The sequence below is a fragment of the Microcebus murinus genome, chromosome 16 (assembly GCF_040939455.1).
Source record: "Microcebus murinus isolate Inina chromosome 16, M.murinus_Inina_mat1.0, whole genome shotgun sequence".
NCBI lineage: Eukaryota > Metazoa > Chordata > Mammalia > Primates > Cheirogaleidae > Microcebus > Microcebus murinus.
The window spans coordinates 50,693,872-50,721,846 of record NC_134119.1 but is presented as its reverse complement, the minus strand read 5'-3'; the positions used below and the strand labels follow the sequence as shown (position 1 = coordinate 50,721,846).

Sequence of the window (27,975 nt, the reverse complement as noted above, 5' to 3'; positions counted from 1 at the left end):
TCAGACATGCCTTCGCGCCTGCGCCGCCCTGGCGAGGGTGAACCATTGGCCGTCGAGTTCGGGGCTCGCGACTGGAAGGTCGCGGGTGGGGGCCTTCGCCGGAAAAGGCGGGGCGACGGCGAGAGCGGCCGCGCCGCGCTCACCTCCGCCTGCGCTGTCTGGACCAAAGCCAGCCAATGGCTACAGAGCTCTTGGGCACATGGGAGGAGGGCGCGGCCTCTGCCGGAAGGGGTGGGGTGAGGACGGGAGCGGCCTCGTAGCGCGGTAAGTGCGTCGAGCTCCGCCCATTGGGCGCCCGTGCGGGCCGGGGGGCTGCTGCCTGGCGAGGGTCGGGCCTTCTGCGGTTCTGCTGGCCGCTGTGTGGCCGCGGCGTCCGCCGGGGCTGACTCCGACCCGACGCGCGGCGTTTTCTCCGCGGAGTCGCCGGCGCAGACCCAGCCCGCCTCGCGCTGTGCGGCCTCTAGGGGCTCGTTGCTCCGAGCAGCACTGTACTCGGCAGCCGGCCCCAGGCCTCCCGCCTCGGTTCGTGGCGAGCTGCGGGCCTGCCTGGGCTCGCCCCCCGCGCCATCCGGCTTTTTCCCACGAGGCTCACCCGACGTGCTGATCAGCTGGGCGCCTGCGGCTGCCCCGCCCCTGGGAGTGCGCACCCGGCTCCAGGTGGGCCCCGGGTGTGCTTTTCACTGGTTCCCTCACGATCCATGGCTCCTGTCCTTGGCGGCCTTTATCGAGGCTGTGCTGTGGGATGCGAGTGAACGAGGGAAGCTGTGCCACAGTCTAGTTTGGGAACAGCTAATTTAAATGTGACACATTTATGTGCATTGTCAAATGCCAAGCACACCTTCACTGTAGCATCTTTTGCACTTGTGTGATTGTAGAGGTCCGGAATTAAAGTTTCATTTTAAAAGAACTTTTGCTAATTACAAACAAAAGACCTTGTTGGAATCCCGGAATATTACCTGGAATTGTTTTATTTCCCGGGAAATCACCCCACAGAAGTATGGGCATAAGGATGCCAGCATCAGGGCCCCTCCCTGAGTGCCCAGTACATAGTGGAGCTCAGCAAACATTTGTTAATAAAACCAAGAACTGTAAGGTACCAGATGGTAACTTAGCACTTCTGTGTTATGTACTTCTAGATATGGATCAGAAACTTTCAAAGTTGGTAGAAGAGCTCACAACTTCAGGAGAACCCCAACTGAATCCTGAGAAAATGAAGGAACTGAAGAAAATTTGCAAGTATGTCTTAAGGTTTAGCAATTCATAGTAGCTTACTGGCCCAGTGAGCCCTTGACACACCTGGGAGGTTGTGGGGCTTCTACATCCATCTCAGCCATCCCCTGGGAAAGAACCACCAAAGGAGCAGAGCTGGGACGCCTTCCCAGGACCTTGCAGTGTCCAGCTCTGATGGGCAGTCACATTCTGGGCCAGTAGTCCTAGGATGGTGGGTGGTGTGTGGCATTACTGATTATACTGTATCCTGTATTTACAAAACAGGAGAATGTAAGATTGTTTATTAAATGATAAAGTGTTTATATTAAAAAAAAAAAATTCCAGTTCAGGTCAGGTTTTGCAGCATGCCCCGAAAAACCCCCAGATCATTGTGGTTTACACAGGTAGTAGCTGGGAAGAGGATCTCCCAAGGGCTCTCAGGGCTTTTCCCTTTTACTTCCTGCAGGAAGGGCTTCAAGGTCACACGCCCAGTTCAGCAGTGGTGTGTATGTGTGTGTGTGTGTGTGTGTGTGTAGGGCAGCAAACTTTCTGGATGGGCCAGATGGTGACTGTTTTAGGCTTCACCATAAGGTCTCGACTGTGGAAGCAGCCAGAGACATCCTAACTGCATGGGTGGGTGGTGTTCCAATGAAACTTTATTGATGAGCACTAACATTTGAATTTTATGTAATCTTTATGCTTCATGAAATATTGTTTATATATTTCAACCATTTAAAAATACAGAAAACAGTGTGGGCTTGTGGGCCTTATAAAAACATGCGGAGGATGAGGGAGCCAGGTTTGGCCTTTGGGTAGAAGTTTTTGGACCCTGCTCTAGGAGGCGAGAATGAAGCTTGGGAGGTGGCTGCTGTGTCTGCCACACGTGAATGTTTTGCCCCTGCATGAAGAGTGTTTATTAACTGTCCTTCAAGCATGTGTGCTTGGGTCAGGCCAGTTTGTGTCCCCAGGTCTTCAGAGGAGCTGCTAGGCCATGCCTACCACCTGCTGATGGCGCAGCTGAGCCAGGAGCACGCCCAGGTCCGCCTCTCAGCCTTCCAGGTCGTGGATGAACTCTTCACCAGGTCTCACCAGTTCAGGATGCTGGTTGTCTCTGACTTCCAGGAGTTTTTGGAGCTCACACTGGGCACAGACCACGAGCAGCCCCTGCCACCACCCAGGGAGGTGGCCCAGAGGCTGAGGCAGGCAGCTATCCAGGCAGTAAAAGTGTGGAATGAGAAGTTCGGGGAGGCCTATAAGAAGCTCGCTTTGGGCTACCACTTCTTAAAACACAACAAAAAGGTAGGTGGGCCTTGCCCATTGTTAATTAGAGACTCCAGTTGCCTGCTGTGAGGATGGTAGACCAGAGAGGGAGAGAATGCTCTTCCTGTTGACCCTGGGTATAGGATGCATATTGGGCCTGCTTGGCTTTCCCTGGGCATCTAGGCTGCTGGACCAGCTGTTGAGGTGTGGAGGTGGATGAGAGTAACCAGCAGCTGGGGTCAGGGCCTCTCAGTGCTGAGAGGAATATTGTGAGCTCACCCATGTGTGGACACAGCTGAGCCTGGAGACCTACATGTATAAGATAAAAAGTAAAAGCAAAACACATCTTCTCATAGCCTTTTCCTGTGATGGTGGACCTTGGGGCTCTGGGGTCTGTCCCAGCTTTGCTGTAAGTCTCCACCTGGATTCTGCTGTGGGCTCTGGCTGGTGCTGGGCACGACAAAACCTGCTAGCATCTGCTGCTGTGGCCTGAACCCAGACCCCTGCCTGCCGTAGAGCTTCAGCCCATCCTTCACTGTGAGGCCCAGGGACTGCCCCTCTCCCTCTGGGGTGCACTCTCGGGTGGTGTCTTCAGACCTCGCATCTAGTCAGCAGAACCTGGTCTGCGCATCAGGCAAGTTGACTGCTTTCCTGCCTGCATCAGACTTGGGGGAGAAGTCTTTTTAATCTCTTTTAAGTTAGCAAATGTGCTGGCTTTCTGGGGATTAGATAGCAGAGTTAGGTATGTTTCTTTTTGTTTTCATACACTATGAACTGAGAAGCCTGTGGAGATTCTGGCCATGTACTAATCCTGGCTCGTGTATCTTTTATTAGACCTATTTTTGACTTACTGCTTTCTTTGTGTTCTTTATAGACAATTGTAATCTTTATTTTCAATTTTTCAGGTGGATTTTCAAGATGTGAGTGCCAGGACTCTAGCAGAAAGAAGGAGAGAAGAGGAGAAGCAGAAGCACTTGGATAAAATCTATAAGGAAAGAGCCCAGCAGGCAGAGAGAGAGATGGAAGGCAAGTTTCCAGGACTGAGCAAGGGGCCCTCGTGCCTCCTTGGGGCTGCCTCATGCCCTTGGTCGCTGGGGACCCAGGTGTTCAGACAGGCCAGGCAGAGACACTTGGGGTTGAGGGCTAGGGGAGGCCTTCCCAGCCACAGACCCCACCCTGTTCCAGGGATTCTGGCTGGAGTCCTCTGCAGCATCCATGCCTGTCCTGCGCCCCCTGGTGGCCATGCTCACTACGCCGTTTGCTGGGAGGATCCCTGGACACTCTCGGGGCACAGTGTGTGTCCAGCCATGGCCTGCGGGCGGGTCGAGGGGTGACTGGAGGTGTTAGGGCCGGAGGTGGTCTGTGCTTCGCAGCCTCACTGAAGGCCCTCTCGCCATTCTTCTCATGGTCTCTGTTTGCCAGCCTGCTTCCCGGGAAACTCCACCATTTACTTCCTGGCAGCCGGCCTTTCTCATGAGGGGCATGGCCCAGGCATTCAAAGGTGGAAGCCAGCCAGAGGCTGCCATTGCCCAGCAGGACATCTCCTGTGATGGGCTGAGGTGGCTACTCTGCATCCTCAGACTGTGGGTCTTGGGGGTTATTCCTGTGCCCAGAGCTTCCTGTAGACAGACCCTTTTTTCCTGGGTGTGGTCCCTTCCAGAGGCCACTTCTGGGACTCTCAGGACTTGGAGAAGCCCAAAAGGGAGCCAGCTTGTGCCTCAGGGATGACAAGGAGTTCACCAGGAGGGAGAACTGTGCCAGCTTCAGGGAGGTGGGGGATGCATGCAGCATTTTTTTTTGCCCCAGAAAGAGAGTGTAGCTTTGCACATGCCCTCGATACAGCATAGTCCAGACCTGAGGGTTGTTACTTGGAGGTGTCTGAGAGGCTGACCTTGCAAACCCCAATGCTAAGCATGGTGGTTTGTTGAGCAGTTAAAAAGGTCCTGTGGCCGAGCGTGGTGGCTCACGCCTGTAATCTTAGCACTCTGGGAGGCCGAGGCGGGCGGATTGCTCGAGGTCAGGAGTTCGAAGCCAGCCTGAGCAAGAGTGAGACCCCATTTTTACTATAAATAGAAAGAAATTAATTGGCCGACTAATACATATAGAAAAAATTAGCTGGGCATGGTGGCACATGCCTGTAGTCCCAGCTACTCGGGAGGCTGAAGCAGGAGGATTGTTTGAGCCCAGGAGTTTGAGGTTGCTGAAAGCTCGGCTGGCACCACAGCACTATAGCCAGGGCAACAGAGTGAGACTTTGTCTCAAAAAAGAAAAAAAAGAAAGGTAGGTTGAAATTGAGGTTGCTGTGAGCTAGGCTGACGCAATGGCACTCACTCTAGCCTGGGCAACAAAGTGAGACTGTCTCAAAAAAAAAAAAAAAAAAAGGTCCTGTGACACATGCTCCCAGGACTGGCTTTGGTTCTTGGGAAGAAAGGAGGCCCCCAGGGGTGTGAGTTGCAAGCAGGACCCCAGCCCACCTGATGCCGAGAAATGACCCTGGGGCAGCAGGCCTCTGGGCTTGGTTGTGGGCGAGGTGGTGCTCTGTTGCCCAGTATGACACAGGAAGCAGATGTCTTGATGTTTTGGCAGAAATGTCTGAAGAAATCGAGTCCTGCCTGACAGAAGTGGAGAGCTGCTTCAGGTTGCTGGTGCCATTTGACTTTGGCCCTAGCCCAGCAGCAGCGGAATTCCTTGACATGGCTTCTGGCATGTCCGATGAGGGTGCCTCTCGCTCCTCGCACCCGGGCCAAGCCACCCCTTGCGGGTCTGACTCCCTCACACCCTGGGATGGCGAGCAACCCTGCTGCAGCAAGGACCTGCCTGCCTTTGCGTGCCACCACGGGGCTGGCAGCAGGGCACTGCTGCTGCAGGCAGCCACAGGGGACCCCTCGGAAGACGAGGATGAGGACAGTGACCAGGAAAAGTTTTTGCGGAGCCATGGTCTGGGCTCACACAAGTACACACTGGATGTGGAGCTCTCCTCAGGTAACTGGCCGCTCGGCACCTCCCTCTGCCAGCTCTGGGCTGACTGGCTGGCAAGTTTGTCACTGGCACCTGGCCCAGGGTGTCTCCGGCAGACAGAGCCTTGGACCTGTGGTGGCTCCTCAAGTGGAGCTGGGTTGGGGTTCCCATCAGGTCCCTTCTTCCTGTGTGGTCACTGCACGGGGCCTTCCTCCTACCACGCCAGGCCTCTGTGGCCACAGGCTGTCTGCAGGGGGACACTTCTAAGAGCTCACTGACTTCTCTGCCAGCAGTGCCTACCCTGGTGAGTCTGTGAGCAGAGGAGGGAGGGACTCACAAGGTTGGGGTGAGGAGGGTTCTCTAGGCTGACAGGTCCCAAGGTCCCTGTTGTGTGCAGTCCTTACAGCATGTGGTCTGAATGATTGGTGAGCCCTGGGCAGGTCACAGGCCTGTCAGGGCCACATGCAGCCTCAGTGTTCCAGCCTAGGGGGCTTTGCTGAGATGCAGCTGTCCCCATGCCCTTTGGCCCAAGCTTCCTGACATGTGCTCCCCGCTCCATATGGCGGGGTATGTGGAGGGGTCGAGGGCTCATTAGATACTAGCATGGCTTTAAATCGATGTCTTCAGGGATCCTGCTTCTCTGAAATCAGGCACAACAGGCGTCCCTTCACCAGGGTGGAGGCAGCTAGGCCTGAAGCTGCCAGGAGAACTTGATCTGCAAGGCTCAGCTTGCTCTGAGGGCTGCAGGTGCTGCAGGAATTGGGTAGCAGGAGTGCCCTTTAGGCTGGCACGGGCTGGACCCGACACCAGTGTTTATGGCGTGATCAGCCCCTATGAGTGGCCTGGCCTGTGTAGATGCATAGCCATGCGCCAGACATGTGAGCTCTGTAGTGCGGGAAGCACATGGCAGAGGCCATGCAGGAGATGAGGTGCCCAGCAGGGAAGGGCTGGTGAGGCTGGCTGGGTGGGGCCTCCATCCTGAGGACGGTAGAAGGAGGGGAGGGTTCTGTGAGCAGCAGGGGTGGGGGTGTCAAGGGGAGAAGGCCATCAGGGGTCTCACACCTTTGGTGGGAGGGATGGCCTCAGCCCAGGTGTTTTGAGATGTGGGCAATGGAGCCATGTACTCGGGGAGCTAGAACGTTCTTATCCAGCATCACAAAAGGGTGCCTTTTCTCTCACAGCATCAGGTGTGGGACCCCAGGCTGGGGCAGGGGTGGGTGTCTGGTGTCCTCACAGGCTGCGGTGGCCTTTGCTGCATGGTCTGCTTCACGAAGGTCTGTGGGCAACACAGGCCTGTGGCCCTCTGGTGACCTGCATGTGCTTTACCCCAGACGGCCTGAAGGTGCAGGAGAATGAAGACAACCTTGCCGTCGTCCAAGCTGCCCGTGATGCGCTCAAGCTTGTCCAGAACAAGTTTCTTCCATCTGTGTGCTCCTGGGTCCAGGTGAGGCTGGGCACCTGGCCAGAAGGAGGGCACTGAAGGAGGTGGGCGCCTGTGGGTAGAAGGAAGATGTGTGGGAAGTGCCTGGCAGGGGACTCTCTTCCTTGGGGTGACTGCTGGGGCACAAGGAGTCCAGGTGACCAAACCACCCCCTGCCCCAGGAGGGCTCTGTCCCTCGTCTGAGCCCCTTGTCTGTGTCCCAGCTGTGTTTAGAGTCACCTGACAGGCCCACAGACCTAGCCATGTGCCTCCTGGCAGGGACGGGCTCCCTAAGGCTTTTGCAATCCACCCTGTGTTTTTCAGCGGTTTACCCGCGCAGGGACCCATGGTGGACACTTAAAGCGTGCCATTGACCTGAAGACGGAATTAGAGCTCGCGCTGAGAAAATACAAGGAGCTGGACATCGCACCTGAGGGAGAGCAGAGGCTCAGGGTGAGTGGCGGGTCTGAGCGCAGGGCTGAGCAACATGAGTAGCTGGGGCTTCAGGAGATTCTGTCTCCTTTCTCACTCAGAACTGACTTCTCACCTTGGGAGCCCCAGACCAAGACCGCTTAGTGGGGCAGTGAACGGGTCCAGGGCAGGAGAGGTGTGGGTTGGCCAGCAGGGGCAGCGAGGATCCCAGAGCTGTCCGCAGGGAGGAGACAGGACCACTGGGGGCCCAGCTGCACCTGCCTCCCCAGCCAGGGCTTCCCACGAGTGCAGGGTCACTGCCGTGGTGCAGTGATGTTCCAGGCTGTCAGTGTGGTCTGGTCATGTGTTCTAACTGACGGCACACGTGCTCAGTGCCCCACGTGTGAAGAGTGCCTCTGGGAAGCCACAAAGAGTCAGGCAGTGCCCCCCAACCCAGTGGAGGCTTCTAAGGAGTTGCCAGGAGGTGAGGCACCCTGTCCAGAGAGGCACCATGGTAAGCCCAGGCAGAGACTGTGGGAGAGCTCTGGGTGGCCGAGAATGGAAGGCTCGTTGTCTGGTTTGAGAGGGAGGAACTGGCCCCCTGAGGTTCTGGGGGGCCACAGGGAGGTGCTGCACCTACCTGAGAGGGAATGGAGTTAGAGGGCCAGAGGCTGCTTGATGGAGCTGAAGGGGAGTATAGGTGCCTACCCCTTGGGCCCCTGGTGATGGGGCAGGGCGGAGCCATGCAGTGACACCCGGGGCTGCAGAGACTGTTGTGCTGGGCAGAGAGTGCCACGCAGTGGCACCAAGCACTGCTGCAGTGGGACTTCAGGAAGGAGGCGAGCTGGGAGTGGAGACCTGGGCTTGATGCCTGGAAAGGACCTGAGAGTGGGAGTCCTGTACACATGTCCTCAGGGACTGTGGGCCACAGGGCGGCTGTGCTCAGTACAGCTGGACCATGTAATTGGGAGACACGAGGCTCGTCACGGCAGCCCCCAGCTGGCGGTCCCTGGCTGTGCATCGTCATCCCATCTCCTGCCTTGGCACTCTCTCCAGTGTCTCAGAACCGAGAAAGCAGATACCACGTGCACCATCCCTCACAGAACCCAAGCCCTGGACTGTGAACCCGACCCTGAGCTCAGACCCCAGACCCAGTCAAGAGCGTGCAAACCCTAGCCTAGCTTTTAAACTATCCCTTCTTTTTAAAGAAAGATTTGGGTTGGAAAGAACCATGTGTGGGTGACCTTTCATCCAGCCCAGGTGGCCTCCTTCCACTCCCCCACGCTAAAATGAGCATGCAGCACAGTGGGCGGGGACTGTGTGGAGGAACAGGGGCCCACAAATGAGCACCAAAAGCCATTTTCCTAAGGGTCTGTGAAAGCTACAGGCACTGAGTCTGGCCGTGACTTTGCAGAGGGTGTGCGCAGCCTAGGGCCAGCAGAGGGCGCTCTTACTGTTCTCTCTGGAACCTCAAGACCGCTAGGGAATTCGGGACCCTGGGGCTCAACAGGCACCGGGTGGACTTAGCCCTGGCCACCAGGACTGCTGGTGGTGTAGCTGTTTGTGGGTGCTCGTGAATACCGTGTAAGTTTCATTAAGAAATCAGTTTTCTAAATTTTGATCAAAGAATATCATTAACAATGAAAAAAGATTTTTTTTTAGTTCTGGGAGGAGGGTGATTAATCCACTTAGCATATCAACAATCAGGAGTTCATCACTGACTGTGGAATGCTCAGGGTCACAGGGTTGTCAGAGCAGGCTTGAGTCACTGACTTGCCCACATGGATGGGGTGTGGGGAGTCTCCACTCCGGGCTGGGACATCAGGAATGCTTTATGTGATCCAGGCAGAGCCCCTTCATGCTTGCCTGAGGCCTCCGAGCTGTGGCTGCTCTGTGCTACTCTGTGTCAACAGGATGTTCAGTGCCCACACTAAGCTCCCACGTTGAGTACCTGCCCAGTCCCGCTTGTTGTGGATGGGCCCCGGCCTGGCTGCTGCAGTCTGTGGACAGTTAGGTTTGTTGATGGGCCAACGGCCTTTGCTGTGCAGTGATGGCCTCTGGAGCGCCTGGGTGCTTTAGGGAGTGTCCACGGAGCCAGGAGGGGCTATTGGGTAGCTCAGACTAGTCTCACCAGGCCTGGGCACTGCCAGTCTGCACAGTCCTTTTGGGGCCAGCAGCATTGCTAAGGGCTAGCAGGACCCCAAGCCCAGAGGGGTCTCGGCAGCCAGGTTACTCTCCTTGGACTGAGGCTCTGGCAGCAGACCCTTGTGGAGTGCTTGGAGCTGCCCCTGCGCACATGTTACAGCTCCACAGCCTCTAGGGCTGCCCCGGAGCGAGCCGGTTAGTGCAGCTGAGCCCTGGGCAGCCCCTCCTAGTCTGTCGGCAGCTCAGCCAATTCACGTGGTAATAAGAGACATGCAGCATCTTGGGGCAGGGCACTATGATGGGTGTCCCCAGAGTGCGGGGAAGCCTGGGGGCTCTCCTGCATGTCTCCACCACAATCTGAGGGACACTCAGACCCCTGTGGGCTCAAGGAGACTGAACGGACCTTCCTGGAGAGTCCCAGCTCATCCTGGCAACTCCCCTCGTGGGCGCAGGGCTCTGGCTCATTGACCGCCACCTGCCGGGGCCCCTGCTGCTGTGCCCTCTCCAGAAGCTGCTGGTCTTCTCAGGGGTGCTGCACCCAGGGGCTAGTCAGTGGGGCCCCAGGGCCCGCAAGGTTTGTGGGGCCAGGCTGTCCAGGAGGGCTATGGGCATGCATGGCTGCCTGTTGGGCTTTGGGGTCTGCTCCCACCGGTAAGGTCCCGAGGGCTCCATTAGTCCTGTCAGCTGTCTCTGAGCTCCCATGTGGCTCAGACACAGGTATTTTGGACCCTACATTGTAGAGCTGTCCCTGCCTGGTGCATGACCCCAGCCCCCGGGTGAACAGGATGACTGTCCTGAGCCTAGAGCGCAGGGGCTGCCGCTGTCCCTACTGTCCCCTGTGGCCCTGCTATAGTTTTGCATGTCTTCTCATGTGTATCTGGATGGGGTCAGTGGGGGCCTTTGTGGCTGTGGCCTGACTGGGCTTAGAGGCAGCTCTGGGTGGTGCAGGGCCCCTCGCCCCCTTGGACCACACAGCAGATGCTCCCAAGGTGGCTTTAGTGCCACTCTCCTCCCAGGCTGTTAGGTGGGTGCTGAGGTCTCAGGGAGCACGCAGGGTAGGGTGGGCCCTGTGCGGTTGAGGTTGGCCCACTGAACTGCACTGAGGGTGTTACAGCTTCAGTGGCAAGGGAGAAGTTGCTCTGCTCTTTTGTCAGTTGAATGGACACTTTCCAGACCTTTTTCCACAAACTGATGTTTTAAAAAGGCACTGCTCTGAAATCCTTGGAGATTTTGTTCACAGAGCGAGAGAGCGAGGAGCCGCGGCAGATGAAGTGATTGGCAGCTCGCCTGGCTGTGAGCGGCAGCGGCTCACCTGGGCCTCGCTTCCCAGAATAGACACGGCAGCCGGGTATCTGCCTATCTCCCTCCTGCGGCTGGTGGTGGCTGTGGCAGGGGGCAGGTGGGGCTGGCTAATGAACGTGGGTGTTAGAGCCATTTTAATTAGAAATTATGAATGAGGTACTCTTAGCTAATTTTCAAATAAAATTTACAGAGGGCTTAAATCATTCCCTTAGTGTTTCCCCACTTAGAACGGGATTGGCATCGTTAACTCTGTGTGTAGAACAGCCAAAGCTGAGAATGCTAATTCAATAATACGTGATTTAAATATTTTGAGACGGAAACAAATATGACACTGCTAACTAAAATCAAACAACAGTAACTAAGATTTTGGAGAGAAGTTCTGAAGCTGGCTTTTGAAGGTTCAAGGTTGACACATATTGTGGCGTTTCTCCCTTTTCTCCTCAGACAACTAAATGGGAACAAACTGTGTCTTTTTTTTAACGTTTCCCATTTCTGTATGTCTGTTGGCATTGGTGTCTACATGATATTGTTTTCCTTTTGACGTAGATGTTCTGTCTCCAAAAAATACTTAAGCCAGTTTAAATATGTTTAACTGTGTTTTATAGAGTGTCTCTGTGTCAGTTCCGTTTGGTAGCAGGCCAGGGATAAATCCTAACAAGATCGATACAGAGAGTCGTTTGGTAGATTTAGTTTCTAGCCTTGCTCTGTTACAGGATAGGTGTAGTAATCCATGGCTGCTTCCTTCACTAAGCTGATAAAAATCCTTTGAAAACTTAAACTGCCTGCTATTTAATTACATAGCCAAGATCACCAATTATTTCGTATTATGTAATTAATATTACTTCCCTACCAACCAGTAATTCAGAAAACAGTTTTAAGCATCAGTCTATTCAGTACTATCAGCAGTAGTTTTTTCTTTCTTTTTGTAAATTGTTGGGTTATTTGTGTTCATAGCTAACATATCTGTATGGGGGGGTCGCATTTTATTCTCACCCATCATGAATCTGATGTGGCAGCCACGTGGTTTTAACTGTGGACGCATCATCACTATTCACAGAGGTGAAAGCTGTCCATGTGGCTCTGTGCCTGGTTTTCCTTCTGTGTCGGCTACCACCTGCCTTCTCCACCAGCCTCACCGCGAGCACTCTAGGACGTGTCTCCTGCCCTCCAGATGCTCAGCCGTGGAGTTCGAGGATGTAGACAGGCGCCCCAGAGACCTTTCAGGCCCTGAATCAATGCCCCAGCTCCATTCACTGCTGTTGTTTTAGGGAAAGTTTTCTGTGATGCCGCTAGAGCTGTGGGAGTGTTTAGCTTCTTGGAGGTGAAAAGGACAGAAGACGAAAACCCAGGGAATGAAATGTTGAACCGTCAGGCGCAGGCAGGGAAGGCAGGGAACTAAATCAGCCGACCGCTGGGAAACCTTGTGCTGCAGCAGGGCCGGTAAACAACCTTCCTGGGTGATGCGGCTCCCTCCATCACGCTGAAGGCCAAGCGGCTATATCCGTGGAAGGCTGAGAGCCAGGGGAGGGGTAAAGACAATAGTTCCCATGAGGTTAGCCTGGATCAGGACATCCTAGACCTAGCCCAGGGCCATGGCACCAACCCTCTCCCTCCCAAGCCCTAGAGCACAGACTGTCCCCACCACGTGTCTGTCTGCAAAATAGATACTGCTTCCCAAACAAGCCCAGCTCTCTTCTGAGCCCCTCCCCACATGTTCTTTCTTTAATTCCTGAGAGAGCTTTATTAGGTAGATTATTTCCCCCATTTTACAGATGAGAAAAGTGAGTTTGTGAGCACTGGCCTCCTTGTTGAGGCCTGGCCATCCAATGGGAAGGGCTGCCTGATGAATGTGCTACCTACACCCTTGGCATGTGGCCATGCAGAGGAGCCTGCCCTCCTGCTCCCCGGAGGCTGGTGTTCTGGCCTCCTGGAGTACTGGCCACACCCTCTCACCCAAGGTCAGGCTGAAACACTAAGGCCTTTTCTGCATCTGGGAGGAGAGTATGCTCGTTAATCATGGTGCCCTGGAGCAGGTATGAACAAGGTTTTTCCTTACTCAAAGTCAGCGTTCTTTGCAGAGCTTATGGGGATGAGAGTTGTTAGATTTGGAGATGCCAGTTGCTTTAAGGTTTGAGTTCACTCTCCACTGACTGTGATGCTAGTTTATGTAATGTTCATGTGACCCCAGCGCCCCAGTCTGGGTTTCTGGGCTGCTCTATTGTACAGGAACTGGTTTGGCAGCTTCTCCTTAGAACATATCCTCTGTGAATCCAGGGGCAAGCCCCAGCTTGGCCACCCCAGGAGACTAGGCTATTCCGGCCCAAGTCTGTCTATCCAGGGCAGCATGACCCTCTTTCGGTTGACAGATTTGGGTTCCCCATCCCTTTCTGGCTGGCCGCACATCTGGACCCAGCAGAGATTTAGGCCCCAGCCTGGCTCTGGTGATTGACCTCCAGGCATCTTGTGGACTCAGAGACTCCTCTCATGCCTCCCAGCAGTCTGGACGCCGCCATGGGGTCCCCAGGCCCTGTGGGGTTGCAGGTCAGGCATGGGCTCTTGAAAGCAGCCCCAAAGGCCGACTGTGCATGCCGGCAGCTTCCAAGGCTAGGTTTGTACACAGCCTCAGTTCTGTTACTGATGTGGATCAGATGAGAAAGGGAAAAGGCTTGCCACTGTGTGTTTTGTGATATTATTGTAAAATCTGTTTGGTGAGTATGGATTTTATAAATAGTCATTCTAGAAAGTGATGATTTGCTTCAGCATAGTTTCCACACTCTTGCCTAGGAACTAAGAGCATGCTGCGTGGCACTGCCCCTGCGTCCAGGTGCTCCCTGTGGCCAGCCCGGCCCACAGCCACCCTCTGTCCTCTGAAGGTGCGTCCCGGCAGCCAGAGATGCACATGAGATATTGGCCTGGCTGGGCAATTTGCACGGCCTTCCAGGGAGGGCATTAGCATATAAATAGCAGATGCAATGACGACCATCACAGCTGAGCACGTTTAATTTTTAGTTTATAAGATAGAATGGGTTTTTAAATGCATAGCCATCAAGCCGCTGAAAGACAAATGCAGTTTGGAACTCACTTGTCTGACGAGGTCTTACATCATTTTTTTTTTTAAAAAGGGAAACAGACACACATAAAACTGAACAAAAGTGATTTCTTGGGTGAAAAGTAATTGAGATCGCGTTACCAAGTTAATTAGATGGTACAAAATTTATTTAATGGTCCCAGCTGTATCTCCAGGCTGTGTGTGCTTGGCGAGCAGAACTGCCCCCTTCTCTTGGGGCTGCACTTCCCCTTCCCTCTCAATAATTAGTAACCTCACTACCGTACTTCTGTAAACTGATTGCATTGTATATTTTAGCCGTTTTATTGCTTGTTTAATTATGATCGTGGAGGCTCATTTTTCTAAATCCTTTTAAGTGTGCGTGAGAATCACTTTGTATAAAACCAGCAAAGGCCCCAAGTGCTGTCCATGCCTCCCTGTGGCAGCAGCTGGGGGGCTTTTTCAGAGGCTGTGGCAGGCACTGTGTGGAGTGGGGTGTGCAGCCTCCACACTGGGGACTACCTGGCAAGGAGGCTTCCTATTGGCTCGCAGGGTCCCACCCAGGCCTGCGCCTGTTAGGAAATGTGTGAGCACAGGTGCCCAGCCCACCTCAATTTACAGGTCCCTTGGGAGCACACAGCCTTCTCATCTCCTGCCTCTGCTAGTCAGTTTTTTGGGGTATCTTCTGTTTTATGCTGTTTCATCACAGTTGGAAAACTCAGCTCCCAGGTGGGTTAAAACCAAACTGCTTCTGAAAACATTTTACAATGTTTGACCCTGTTTGGAAGAAGTCCTTGGCCCTGACGCCTACTATGGGTGTGGTCTCCTTTCCAGGATCCTCGACTGTCCAGCTGCCCTGTGTTCGGCCCCTTGGTGGAGGGCACTGGGGGTGCCCGATGCTGGCCCTGGGCCCTGCCCAATATCGTTTGTAACCTTGAGGGAAGGGCTTGTGCCTGATGCCACTTGGTTATTTGATTTCCTAGAGATGAATTGGAGACCCATGGAAGTGCTCAGAAGGGGCTCTTTTCCATGTAGGCTTTAAATTTCCCTTTGGGCCTCTCTGCATTTCTGAGGCCTTGGAGAGGGCTGTCCCTGTGACCATGGTGTCTCTTTCCTTTGAGAGGCCTAAGGCATGAGGTCCTGACAGGTCACACAACTTCCCCCCTTCTTGGCACCAGAAACGCCGCTGCCTGTTCCTAATGTGCAGCACGCCTGGTGTCAGATGTCCTAAGGCGACATGCAAGTTTATCCTGTGTAAATTAAAATCTAAAAATTGAAGATTTTAAGCTTACATTTTGTGTTAGTGAAGTCCCTAAATTCTATGTTGCAGTGGTTTGAGTGGGTTCCCTCAGCCTCTAAATAGTTTAAAACTAAACTGTGGAAATGGGTGGCTGTGGTCAGTCAGCCCTTGCCCCAGAGAAAGCCCCCTGGTGTGTTCAGAGTCCAAGGTCTGTCTGCAGGACCTGGCCCAGTGTTTATAGAGGGTGGCACCAGTCAGGACAGCTTGTCAGCACAAAGGTAAGGACAAAGAGGAATCAGGTTCCAAATTTAATCACAGAAGTAAACGATTTTAGTTGGGGAGAAAGAAGGTATAATTTCTAATAGTTAGCTAAGCAGTTAAATATTTTTTAGGAAATGAAAATTTGATAAAAGTCCCCGTTGAAATTCAAGGGTGTGGGCAATAAGCATAATATTTTTTGAAAATGACCCCCATATTTAAAGTCTGGCGCTGTATGTTATGCATTGTAGCACCCGGTCCACATCTACCTTTAGAAAATTAAAACACATAAATTCTGTTTAGTGTTTGATACGCACTGCACTAGCTGAGAACTGTAATGCCCTAAAACCTTGGGCTGCTCTCCACCTTTCATAAATTCCTGGGCAGATTCTATACAAAAATAATTTTCAGGTCCGTGGCTCATTGTTATTCAAACGTGATGGATGGTCGTCATTTGCTGTGCGCGGGAGTTAAGTGCCCCTGTCATTTCCAAAGAGTATAATTGGGACGTTTCACAGGTCAGCGGTGGAGACAGGCTTCCCTTTTGATCAGTGTTAGACTGATAACAAAAATTACAGTTTCCAGTGATTAATGTCTTCTGTGCTTCCCAGAGGCATGGCTGTGGCTGCACCTAAACAGAGCGCACTTGCATCTGATTGTGCCTGGTGGTGCTGGTGGCACCTTTTCTGCAGGGCACAGGGGCCCAGCAGGTGTGGCCAGATGTGGCTGCCAACATCCGCCACTCTGGTAGCTGAGATTGGCCCGGCTCTGTCTGGCAACTGGCAGCTGCGCTGGGGTGCCGTCCACAACCGTCCGGAACCTACTTGGGGCCCTACCTGGGGGATCAGCCCCTGTCTCTGCCATTGGTCCTCCCTTCAGGAAACAAGGCCATGCTTGAGTATGCCTTTGAGATGTTGCTGTTGGGAATGAGCTAAAAAGGTAAAGACACGTGACAGAATAGTTGAGTTTTTCAAAGTTTTCCTCCTATAGCCCTCTGAGGGTCTCATTGGCTGGTATTCTTCTGACAGGGACCTCCCTTTCTGGACGTTCCCTTTGGCTGTCTGGCGTGGCTGTGATGGTGCAGGCCTCAGGACCCTGGGGGCCGCCCTGCCAGGTTCCCTTTGTTCTAAGTGCTCCAGCCAGGCCCTCCCAGGAGGAGTAGGACTCTGGTGGTGTTGCCAATACCCCCCGTACCTTGTCCTGGGATGCAAGGGTGGCCATGGGAAAGTGAGGCAGGAAAGAGCCACCCACGGGCCATTTCTGCAACAAGGTTCGTGGTGCAGGCACGTTTACATGGGTGGCCATGGTCGCGGGTCACCGCTGTGCAGCACTCCGGTGCATGCCCGCAGCCTCCTGCTCCAGGGAGAAGTTGCCCCTCAGCCTGATGAGATGAGGCAGCCACGCAGGAAACGGAGCAGGGTGGGCTTGAGGAACTGGGTCTTCCTGGGGAGAAAAGCAAGCAGGGCTTCCTGTGCAGTTCTGCAGGTCCTCCTCAGGGAGGGAAGCAGGTATGGGACCTGGGCTCCCCCAGGACTCAGCACAAGCAACCCCTCAACACGGCCACGGTGGAGGGAGGAGGCCTTGTCATAAGGAAACTCTGCTATGGTTTTAACAAGTCTTTAAAGACTGAATACTCCAGCTATGCCTGTCCTTTTCTTGTGTCCGTGACGTGCTGTGGACTACTGTTACTGCAGCCACTGAGAGCTACGTCTGCTGTCTCCTCAGGCTCTCTGTTCTGTGCAGCTTTGCAGCGATGTTTATTTCTTGTGGGAACAGAGAGGACAGCATGTTCCAGAGGGAACTGGGGAGCTGATGTACAGTTTGTTGTTTTAATGTAGATCTAAACAGCCCCCAATATGAGGCAGTGTAGAGGTGATGTGATCTGGGGAACAAGGAAAGTCTTGGAGACGATCTTAAATGAAGTCCACCCTGGAGAAAAAAACACCACAAGAAATAGGGATATCCTGGGCTTTGCCTGCTGGCAGCAGTTCTCATACACAGAGGCTGGGAGTTTATTAGTGTTTTGGGGGTGTTTCCATAGACAGACACCCCAGAGGACGGGGAGGAAGATGAGGAGGACGACTTTGTGGAGGTCCCAGAGAAGGAGGGATTCGAGGCCTGTGTCCCTGAGCACCTGCTGGGTGAGTACAGTGGGCTGCCGTACTTGCAGTGGGGGAGGCTGGAGAGGGGGCCTTTGATCAGGACGCTGCCCTTGGGCCCATGGCCACATGCCCTGGGGTCTGGGCACCCTCCAAAGGTCAGGGAATGGGGCCTCAGTGCGAGCCCCAGCCCTTCCTGCTGGATTATGCTGTGTCGGTCATTGGTGCTGTCATTTAAAACTGTGTGATATTCCTTTTGTGCCTGGGTCCCTCCCTACGGCCGGCCCTAAGGTGCTCCTGTCCCACAGTCATCCTGCTGGGCCATCTCTGTTGAGAGGACCCTCAGATGCCCCACCATTTATGCATGTATGTGGGTCCACGGAGACCCCAACACAGCCCACTGTGGGTGGCAGTTTCTGCCTCCCTCCCTGTTGCTTCCAGGCACCCCCGTCCCCTGGGCAGCCCTGCTTGGGGGCAGGAAGGTTTCCTTCACAGGCGCATGCAAGCATGAGAAAGGGCACCTACAGCAGACAGCTGGCTAAAGTTGGCACCTTCAGCACGAGAGGGTGGTGAGGCTGTGTGATCCTACTGCTGTGGAGTGTCTCCAGTGGTAGGGAGGGAGTGCAGGGGTGGCCACCCACCCCCCTGCCATTACTTGGGCTGTCACCAGTAAGGTACGTCCCTTCGTATCATTGACAAAGCCATGGACTCAGCACTGGGCCCAAGATGTATGTCTGCTACGTGGCAAGGAGCAACTTCTCACCACATGGGAGTGCAAAGCACAGCTGCTACAGCCTTTGCTATCTAGAATTTCCCTCTTTCCCAAAATCAACCTTTTTTTTTTTTTTTTTTTTTTTTTTTTTTTTTTTGAGACAGAGTTTCGCTTTGTTGCCTAGGCTAGAGTGAGTGCCATGGCGTCAGCCTAGCTCACAGCAACCTCAGTCTCCTGGGCTCAAGGGATCCTTCTGTCTCAGCCTCCCAAGTAGCTGGGACTACAGGCATGAGCCACCATGCCCGGCTAATTTTTTCTATATATATTAGTTGGCCAATTAGTTTCTTTCTATTTATAGTAGAGACGGGGTCTCGCTCTTGCTCAGGCTGGTTTTGAACTCCTGACCTCGAGCAATCCACCCGCCTCGGCCTCCCAGAGAGCTAGGATTACAGGCGTGAGCCACCGCGCCCGGCCTAAAATCAACCTTTAAAAGCTGCTATCTGCACCCCAGGGCTGTGGCCCTCCAGGAGGAAGGGTGTGCGCCAAGTCAGGGCTGCTCATGGCACACGCAGGCAGCCTCTGCATCCAGAGGCAGCAGTGAAAGCCAGACCACTGGCTTTTCTGCTGGGATAGAGAAGTTAGTTTGAGTCAGAGTCTATAAGGTAAAATATAAATTTGTTAAAAAATTTAGATGATTAGACAGCTGATGTGTGAAGATATGACCCATTAAAGGTGTCATGGCAAATTAACACAAGCAGACCCCCAAACACTGAACGGCCTTCCATCCTGTGGTCCTGTTTATTTGCCTGCAGGCTGGGCAGGCTGAGCTCCTGGGGTCAGTGTAGGCTTGAGAGTCTGGGAGGAAACCAGATACTTGGGGGCCACCTGAGTCTGACCTGTCTGGCCGTGGGTATGGTGCTGACTCAGATCTGTCACCTTTTTTCAAGGGCTCAGCAGAGACAAGCCGAGTGGCCACTGTCTCCTCTCCAGCCCTCTGGCCACACCCCTCCCCATAATTGGGCCTCCCTGTGACCCGCACAGCCCCTTCTTTTCCAAATGCCATCTCCCCCTGAAACCATCTCCTTACCTAGAGTAGGAGTGCCTCACAGCCAAAGCCTCACCCTGGTGGCCACGGCCAAGTCCCTGCACCTGCCACAAAGCCCCCAGCAGTACCTAAAGCATACTGTTGCGTGCTGTGACCACACTCCCTATGCCAGGATGGTCTTTGTTCCCTACACAGCTCTCTGTCACCCTCAGCTGGATGAGGCTGTGGCCCAGCCTCAGGGAGGCGCCGGCTGACATGCAGCCAGGTCAGAGGCTACCCTGGCTGAGGACAGGGCGGGGAGGGGGCATCTGCCTGTGCCCCTGCTCAGCTCTTGGGCAGTCTTGTCTACCCAGATCCCCTCCAGCCCTGCTGAGTTACTCCATCTTCTTCCCTGAGCTCCAGGGTAGGCACCCAGTTGTGGTCAGTATTTGCAACTGTCAGGCTCCAGTTTCCTCCCTCTAGGGGTCTGGCACTGGTCCCCTCTGGGGAGCTGGCACTGACCCTTGGCTTGTCATTTTGCTGAAGTTTTCTAACCTTGGGCCTCTGTACATGCCTGCTTTAATGCTACTGGGTCCTTTCAGCAGAAATTGTCTCATTGGACAAATTAGATGATGTTTGATGTCTCAATGGCAGAAGTCTACTCTTTACTTAAAACTTTACTCATGGATCTAAACTGTCTAGACCAGGAGCAGAAGTGAAAAGCAACCTAGGGTTGGCCATCCCAGCCCATCCCCTTTGTGGGTCTTCCTGTCCTGGCCCCAGACATGGTGAAGACACCTCCAGATGTCATCTGGGGGCATTTGTCTTTCCATCTTGTGCCCCGGGCACAGCAGAGCAGACAAGAACTGTTCCTGCTGGGATATCCTAGTTCTGGAAAATCTGTGAGCCTGACACAATGGCTGTTGGTTCCACCACTGAGCTTTGGGACAGTTTGTTACACAACAGTAGATGACCTGCAGTGCCCTCCTGTTCTCCCAGCTCTTGTCAGCCTGAGTTGTGACATCCACTTTCCCCTGATGGCTCTGGGTGCGGGGGCAGAACCCCAGGGCCACTCACACCTGGGCCACAGGGGAAGGAGTTCCATCGCGGCTTTGCTGGGTGGGTAGAGACCCCAGGAGTTTTATTGCCATTCATTCACCCCTTTAATTTGAAAGGGTCATGATATTCTGTATTTAGCCTTGAAGGTGATAATGGCTGGTGTGGGTCTACAAGTTGAAAACAAGTAGATGGTGAACAGGGTGGGAGGCAGGGTGTGGCATTGGCCCCTCTGTAGTGAGTTCAGTGGCCGTCTGTGTGCCCTGGGCCGAGGGCTGCAGGGCCCAGAGGAGGGGTGCAGGGCATAGACCTCTGTACAGAGCATGGAGGCAGGAGGGGCTCCAGGGTGAGGTCCCAAGTAATAAACCACCTGGAGCTATTGCGGGGGTGGCACCACTTCAGGGGAAGAGGTGGGACAGGACTACCTCACAGGGAGGAGGGGGACGGGATCACCTGGGGAGGACCACCTCACAGAGAGTAGCAGGGTAGGACCACCTCTGGGGTGCAGGGTGGAGGGTGCAGGACCACCTCTTGGGGTGGGGCCTCGTGCTCCTCACCTGGTCTCTGTATCACTCAGAGCTGGGGCAGTGGGACCAGGCTGCCAGCGGAGGCGAGTGCAGTTCATAACACTAGTTTATATTCTATCGCTGTTCTTTCAATTAAATGTAGGTGAATCTGAAGTAGTTAGATTTAGTCTAAATCCACACAGCTCAGGAAACCAGTGCTCTTTCTCTTTCTCATTTCTTTCTCTGAATTTTCACTGAGGGGCTTTTATCTTCCCCTTAATCCTACCATTTCTGTCAGGACATAATCTCTTTCTCAAATTTACATTTTAATTACAAGGCCAGCTGAACTAGGTAAAATCAATAATGTCAGCGCTCCGCAGCCCAACTTTGCGCTGAAGCCCCAGCCTCTCCATTTCCTGCTATCGATTTATCTCTCCGCACTGTCTGCTTTAGTGCCTCAGGCAAATAGGTGCCACTTGGTCAATTTAAACAAAAAAGGGGATTTGGACATTTTTATGATTCTTTCTAAAAGCAACTGTGGGAGTGAATTTGAGCCAAGATACTGTACTCAAGTTAGACACCTTGCAGGGTGGGCGGGGGCGGCTGGTGGGGGCAGCTGGCCGGGCTTTCCCAGGTACCTGTGGCCTCTTGTTTTTCCAAGAGTCATTATTCTTCCTGCAAATGCATACTCTCAGTGCCTGAGGAATGCTGTCTGCTTTTTGGGTTTTTACTTTGAAAGTATGTCAGTGAGATTGATTTTCTACAACAATGTGAAAATGGTAGTGTTTTTTTAGTGCCCTGAGTATTTACCCTGCTTTAACACGCTTACCCATCTTTTTAATGGTTTAAAACAACAAATCAATGAAAAATATATTTCATTCTTGTAACTCTTAGGAATTCTCATATTGATCTTTGGGCTGTGATTGTATCTGAATGTCACAGTGTTCATGTATCAGCCTTGCCTCCCCTCGTGTGTGTGCGTGCACATGTGTGCTGTCTGCGTTGTGTCATTGTCAGTTAGTGATGATGCATTGCCAAAACACATGCCCCATTGAGCAGGGGCATTTGGAAGTTTTTGTGAGTTAAACCTGAGACACTGCATCAGATGACATAGCTGAGTAGGGGCTGCCCAGCATCCTCTGAATGTGCACTGCCACAGAGCCTTGGGACCTCCAAATGCACATGGTAGCTTTGAGGGGGTCTGACCTTATCACCCTCTCTAAGTGGCTCGTTCTTGTGTGCTCCTCAGCCCATGGGAACCTGAGAAATAGGAGTAGCCCTCACAAGGGTACAGCATTGCACAGGGCTTAGCAGCACTCCTGGGCAGGGTTGGCAAGCATCTTCTGCAAAGAGCCAGAGAGCACGTTTTCAGCTTTGCGGGCCACATGAGGCCTTATTGCAGTGCTTCAACCTGCCGTTGTGGTGTGAAAGGGGACATGGCCAAGATTCAAACACATGAGCATGGCAGTGTGCCAGTAAAACTTTATTTACAAAACAGGCCCACAGCTGCAGTCTGCCGAATACATGCAGTCATCTTGTGTATACGCACAGTAAGTCTCCATCTGTCAGAAAGCGCTTCTGTGTAAGTACATGTATGTGTGCATGTGTGTGTATATGTGTAATATGTCACATGTACCTGAATTCCAGATATCTGGGATCTCTGGCTGCCCTTTGCCCTGGTCTCCTTCCTCAGTGCTCTGTGGTCTGAGGACACAGTCGGTGATGAGTCTTCAGAAGTGACTGAAGTCCTTTCATGATTTAATACTTGGTTGTCTCTTGTCAGTTTTATGTGAGCTGGGAAAGGACCTTCTGGGTATGAAGTCCCACAGTATCTCTTAGTCTGATCTTTTTGATGATGTCATACACATCCACAATTTGGCCTGTTTAATGGCCGCTTTCCGAGAGGGTGTCCTGAAGCCCCCAGCATAGTTGTGGTCCCCAGTTCTTTTTTTTTTTTTTTTTTATTTCGGCATATTATGGGGGTACAGATTTTAAGGTTTCAATAAATGCCCATTTCTCCCCCTCCCCCCAAAAGTCTGAGTCTCCATCATGACCATCCCCCAGATGGTGCACATCTCACTCATTATGTATGTATATACCCGCCCCCTCCCCCCTCCCACCTGCCCAATACCCTATTACTGTAGTACCTATGTGTCCACTTAGGTGCTTGGTCCCCAGTTCTTTTGTGGCCTCTCAGCAGTTGCTTTATGTGTTTTGAAGTCACATTTGTAAGTTTTATAAGCATATCCATTGATGTTTATTATTAATTACATATTCCTTCTATCTTCCTTTTTTGGCTTAAAATCCAGTTTTCTAATATAAACATATTATAAATATTTAAATTATAAATCTAATATAAACATTATCTCAGCTGTCTTTTTTTTCTTATTTGCACAGTAAATATTTTTCATTCTTTTATTTTCAGCTTTTCATTAGCCATTTTTATTTATTTTTTTTTTTTGAGACAGAGTCTCGCTTTGTTGTCCAGGCTAGAGTGAGTGCCGTGGCGTCAGCCTAGCTCACAGCAACCTCAAACTCCTGGGTCATTAGCCATTTTTTTAAGTGGATCTCATAGACAAGGTGTCACTAAGTATATTTAATCTAGTCTGTTTTTACATTGATTTTGAGTCATTTAATTAATAGTTATTGTATTTTCAGACATATTCAAACCAGTTTATTGCATGCTTCTGTTTACCACACTTTCTCTGATATGCTACTATTATCATTTTCTTCTTTTCTTCACCTTTTATTTGCTAGCCTACCTTTTCTGCTGGTTTTAAAGATATTCATCTTTTCATTCTTCTGATGATTATCCCTAGTTGTTTTTGTTTGTTTGTTTGTTTGTTTTGTTTTTGAGGCAGAGTCTCACTCTGTTGCTCGGGCTAGAGTGCCATGGTGTCAGCCTAGCTCACAGCAACCTCAAGCTTCTGGGCTCAAGCGATCCTCCTGCCTCAGCCTCCCAAGTAGCTGGGACTACAGGCATGTGCCACCATGCCCAGCTAATTTTTCTATGTATTTTTAGTTGGCCAATTAATTTATTTCTATTTTTTAGTAGAGACAGGGTCTCGCTCTTGCTGGTATTGAACTCCTGACCTTGAGCCATCCACCCGCCTCAGCCTCCCAGAGTGCTAAGATTACAGGCGTGCGCCACTGCTCCTGGCCTATCCCTAGTTTTTAAACGACTCATACATACATTTGCCACATACTGTTTATTTTTATAGTTTTTTTATAGTTTCTCAGTTTCTGTGCTGTCTTCTACGTAATACAGGTAGCCTTGCAGCCTCTGCCTGCTGTGACCTCCTCCCCCCGTCACGGCGGAGCATCCAGATACCAGCTTAATTCCGATTATTATGTGCACTCGGGTTGTCGGGCAGCAGTAAACTTCACAAAGTCATTTTTTCAGTTGTACTTCCCATATCTTGCCCCACTCTCCTAAACTTATTTTTCTTCTTGATGGATTTCTTGCTACGGAGGAGTTTCTGAGTAGATTTTCCTATGGTGACCCTCGGAGGTCCTGTACATATGGCCATTGTCCTTCACCTGCACACTGAAACATGGTTTCGCTGGGCATACAGTTCTGAGCCTGAATGTCTTTTCCTTCAACATTTTTAAAATGATCTTGCAAGATCTTGAGTTCACTGTTGCTGTTAAAAATACTGGTGTCGATAAGATTTTCATTTATTTATTTATTTTTTAAAGTTTCTGCCCTTTACAAACAAAAGGATTTTTATTCTTCGAAAGTATCAGCTTTTTCTCTTTGGAAGCTTTTCAGGTTTTTCTCTTTATCTTTAATGTTCTTACTTAAATTTTCCTATGATGTTTCTGGCCCTGGTTTTTCCTCTGCAACTCAGTGAGGCCTCTAATTCGAGGAAAACTTGACTCATTATTTCTTCAACTTTTCCCCACACTCCAATTATTTTTCCTCTTCTTAGATTCCAGAAATGAGGACATTGATACTTGCCTCTACCCTTCACACCTCTGAGCCGTAAAGGTCTCTCCACGCTGTCCCCAGCTCTGAGTTGTCCACGGCTCCCAGGTGCTGCTGCCGATCCCATCAGCCATCTGGCGAGTAATTATTTCACCTGCTTATTTTTCTTGCCCTTTGTTGTCATGCAAGACATCCTTAATGTCCCTTCCTCTTTTTGACTTGTTATTGCTGTTTCCAGTGTGCTCCCTTAACTCTTAAAGAACATAGACCACATCTTTTCCGTCTTGTCTGTTTCATCCGTGGACACTGCCTTGTGTGGATGTGTTGCTCCGTCTATTTGCTTTCTTTCAAGGCTGTGTGCTCTCAGCAGTCTGGCTTCCCTGCCAGTTCATGTTCTCCTGTGTCCCGAGCCATCCCTGGCTGGCAGGCACGCTGGGAGGAAGGGCAGCAGTCCAGGCCCAGATTGCTCCAGCAGTGAGTTTGGGGAGGCAGATAGTACCAAGTGTCCTAATCCATACCCTGCCTCGGGACCCCACCTTGGACAGCAGCTGGGGAATGCAGGCCCATGCCCCGGCCGAGAGGTGCCAGCAGGGTTCAGGCAGGGCCCCGCAGAGGGGCAGCCTAAGAGCCAGACCCAAGTCCTTGCTTTAGCATAGATGGAGGCGTGTCAGGGTTTGGTAGTGTTGGAAGATCTGTCCTTGCCCTGCCCTAGGGGTGTGGAGATAGACGCTGGAGTGCAGAGGTCAGGGCCCTGGTGGCTCGTCCCTGCCATCTCCCTTGGGGACATGGTGATATACAGTGCCTTGGCCCATTGAGCTGGTGGCAGGATGAGCATTCCATGGTGGCATTAACAGAGGCGGTGTTGCCAGGACCCCAGTTCTGGCCACCTCCCTCCCCCTGGGCTCTCAGAAAAATCAGCTAAAGCTGTGGAGCGAAGGCATCTCTGTGGACTGGCGGCAAGTGCACCGCTTTGAACCCCAGCTTGAAACTGGCGTTTTGACCTCAGTGCAGGTGTGGTTTGAAATTCTGTCAGGAATGCTTTCTTTTTCCTCTTCCTTGCTCCAGTTCAGCCAAGTGGTGACCTTTGTGTTCTCAGGGGGATGCAGTGTGCACCCTGTGGGTGGCCTCTATCACGTGCCTGCCCTACCAGGCCATGCATGCCCAGGTTCTGAACACGAAAGGCCCTGTCATCTCTGCCACAGGCCTAGGGCTTGGAGAATGACCACAGGCTGCCCCATTCTCTTTTGTCCTCTCCTTTCACTGCTGCGGCTGCGCTGTGGGTGGCAGCTGGCAGGGCTGCGGGCTTCTGCTGCTGCGGCACTCTCCTGAGCCAGCCCAACAGTCTGTCTGGTCAAGCTGGTATGTCAGTGAATCCGGGCAGCACAGCCTGTCAACTGTGCTCCATGCTAGGACCACCAGCGTCTCTGCCGGCCTCCACTACATCTCGCCGAGCATGGCAGGCAGCCCGCTTGTCTGTGAGGGGGAGGTAGCAGGCCCACCCCAGGGGGCTGTGGGAGGATTAAACCCACTAGTGCTGTGGGCACATCCTGCCTGCCCAGTCATGTGGGATGGTGCATAGTACCCCTACACATGTGCCCTGGCGTTGTGGGGACGTGGTTGAAGTGGACACTATTTCTCTCAGGGCTGGAGTCAGAGGCCCTGCTGCAGACCCCAGAGAAGAACCTGGCTGTACAGGGCTTACAGGCAAGGACAAGGACAAGGATGAGAAGGGATGAGGAGGCATCAGACCCCACCTCTGCGGCTGCCCAGCAACAGCGGCTCAGGGACCACTTGCCCCGGCTGCCACCCTCGTCTACCAGGTGACTCCTGATACCCCATTGCTGGATCTTCTGGCTGGAGCAGCACAGCCTCTGCCCGGAGCATGGCTGCCCCCACCCCTGCCTCTGCCCCTGCCCAGAGCACAGCTGCCCCCGGGTGCTCAGGATGTTCTTGGCTCCTCTGAAAGAAGCCAGGTCTGCACTGCGGCGCCTGCCAACATCCACACCACAGGCAGGGACTGGAAGCCGTGCAGGGTGGCCTCAGCTCTGGCATGTTGGCCAGAGCCCAGTAGGACTGGCCCGACAAATATCCTCCAGGGCCCTGCTTGCCCGTTTGAGAGGGTCCCTGAGTCTGGGCAGTTGCTCTGGGGTTCGAGAGCCGACACAGGTCACCCTGGGGCATGGTGAAGGACTGCAGACCAGATGCCAGCAGTTGGCCAGGGCTTGGGGCTTCTCACAGGACCTTGGCAGTGGCCTTGAAGCCCAGGCCCAGTGTGGGCAGAGGTCATTGCTCACTTGTGCTGACCCAGGGCTCCTGGCTGCACTGCAGGGTGTGGGGAGGGAGAAGCAGGTGCCTGTGGCCGGCTCCCAGAGTGTGTGGTCAGCATGTCCTACTCTGCTCTTGTAGCCCCTCTAAGGCACTGTTGGGGCTGGAGGAGGCCCAGAAACTGGCAGCAGAGCGGGCCCGGGCACCCTTCGTGCCCTACGGAGTAGACCTATGCTACTGGGGCCAGGAGCAGCCAGCGCCCAGGAAGATTCTCAGGTGAGTCTGGGCATGTCTGGTTGGCAAGGGTGCAGGGCCAGGGCCCGGCCTGAGGAGAGAGAGACAGGTTCACGGGGCCTCCCTGGGTCTGAGGCAGCTCTGCCTACCTTCTGGTGCTGAGAGGGGCAGGGGGGTGGGCTGCGCCCGTTGAATGGGCCTGGGCTCTCTTGAGACTACTGCCTTGGCCCAGCAGGTCTCAGGGCATTTTCTGAGCCTTCCTGTTGCTCCTTCGGGAGCCATCCATGAGGGTCAGGTGTTACCAAAGCATGAAGGAACAGCCAGAAGAGAGAGCACCCCGATGAGAGTGGTCCTGAGGCCCATTTAAAGCTCGTTTGCTGAGAGCCTGGGTTGCTTCTAGGACTGCACCCGCCAGTGACTGCACCACTCAGTTGTTACAGTGGGCCAGGCCTGTGGCCCTGCGGGAACGGCTGAGAAGCTGCCCTCCCTGCCCCTCCTTCCTCTTTTGCTGTCTCCACTGCACTGGCTGCTTCTTTCTCTGTGAAGCTGTGAGGAAGGGGGTGCACAGGGGATTGTCCACTCCTAAATGCAGACTCTCGGGCCTCGGGAGGCCACCTTTCTTTTTTGGCCTGTCATTGGAAGCCGGGCCAGGACATTGCTCACACAGCCAAGGAGGGTGGGGAAGACAGTGCCAAAGTTCTGTCCTGGGATGAAAGATACTGCCAGGAGAGCCTGTCCCTATCCCCGCCCCCCCACGAGCCCTGCCCCTCGCTCCCCAGGTGAGCCCACCCCAGGCCTGGCTGGGGGGGCTGACCAGGCCCAGGGCCAGTCTGTGTGTGGCTGGCATGGCGGGGGTGGGACTTGTGAGGCCACGGATGCTGACGTGGACACAAGAGGTGCTG

General features: G+C 53.1%; 1 protein-coding gene across 6 annotated transcripts in view; it reads left to right on the top strand.

The window, feature by feature from the left end:
- Positions 1–212: 212 nt before the first annotated feature.
- The window catches only part of UVSSA (UV stimulated scaffold protein A), a 46,559-nt gene continuing 18,796 nt past the window's right edge, over positions 213–27,975 (top strand). For 5 of the 6 annotated variants that reach the window (XR_012912426.1, XM_075992908.1, XM_012783367.3 and 2 more), the window contains exons 1-10: positions 213–264; positions 1,137–1,236; positions 2,178–2,508; positions 3,375–3,495; positions 5,056–5,451; positions 6,759–6,871; positions 7,172–7,300; positions 17,291–17,390; positions 26,217–26,394; positions 26,981–27,115. Coding sequence is in view for 5 of the 6 variants with exons in the window: in XM_075992908.1 (XP_075849023.1) it covers positions 1,139–1,236; positions 2,178–2,508; positions 3,375–3,495; positions 5,056–5,451; positions 6,759–6,871; positions 7,172–7,300; positions 17,291–17,390; positions 26,217–26,394; positions 26,981–27,115 (1,601 nt within the window). In the remaining variant the exon portion in view is untranslated. The other variant, XM_075992907.1, reaches the window with a different exon arrangement.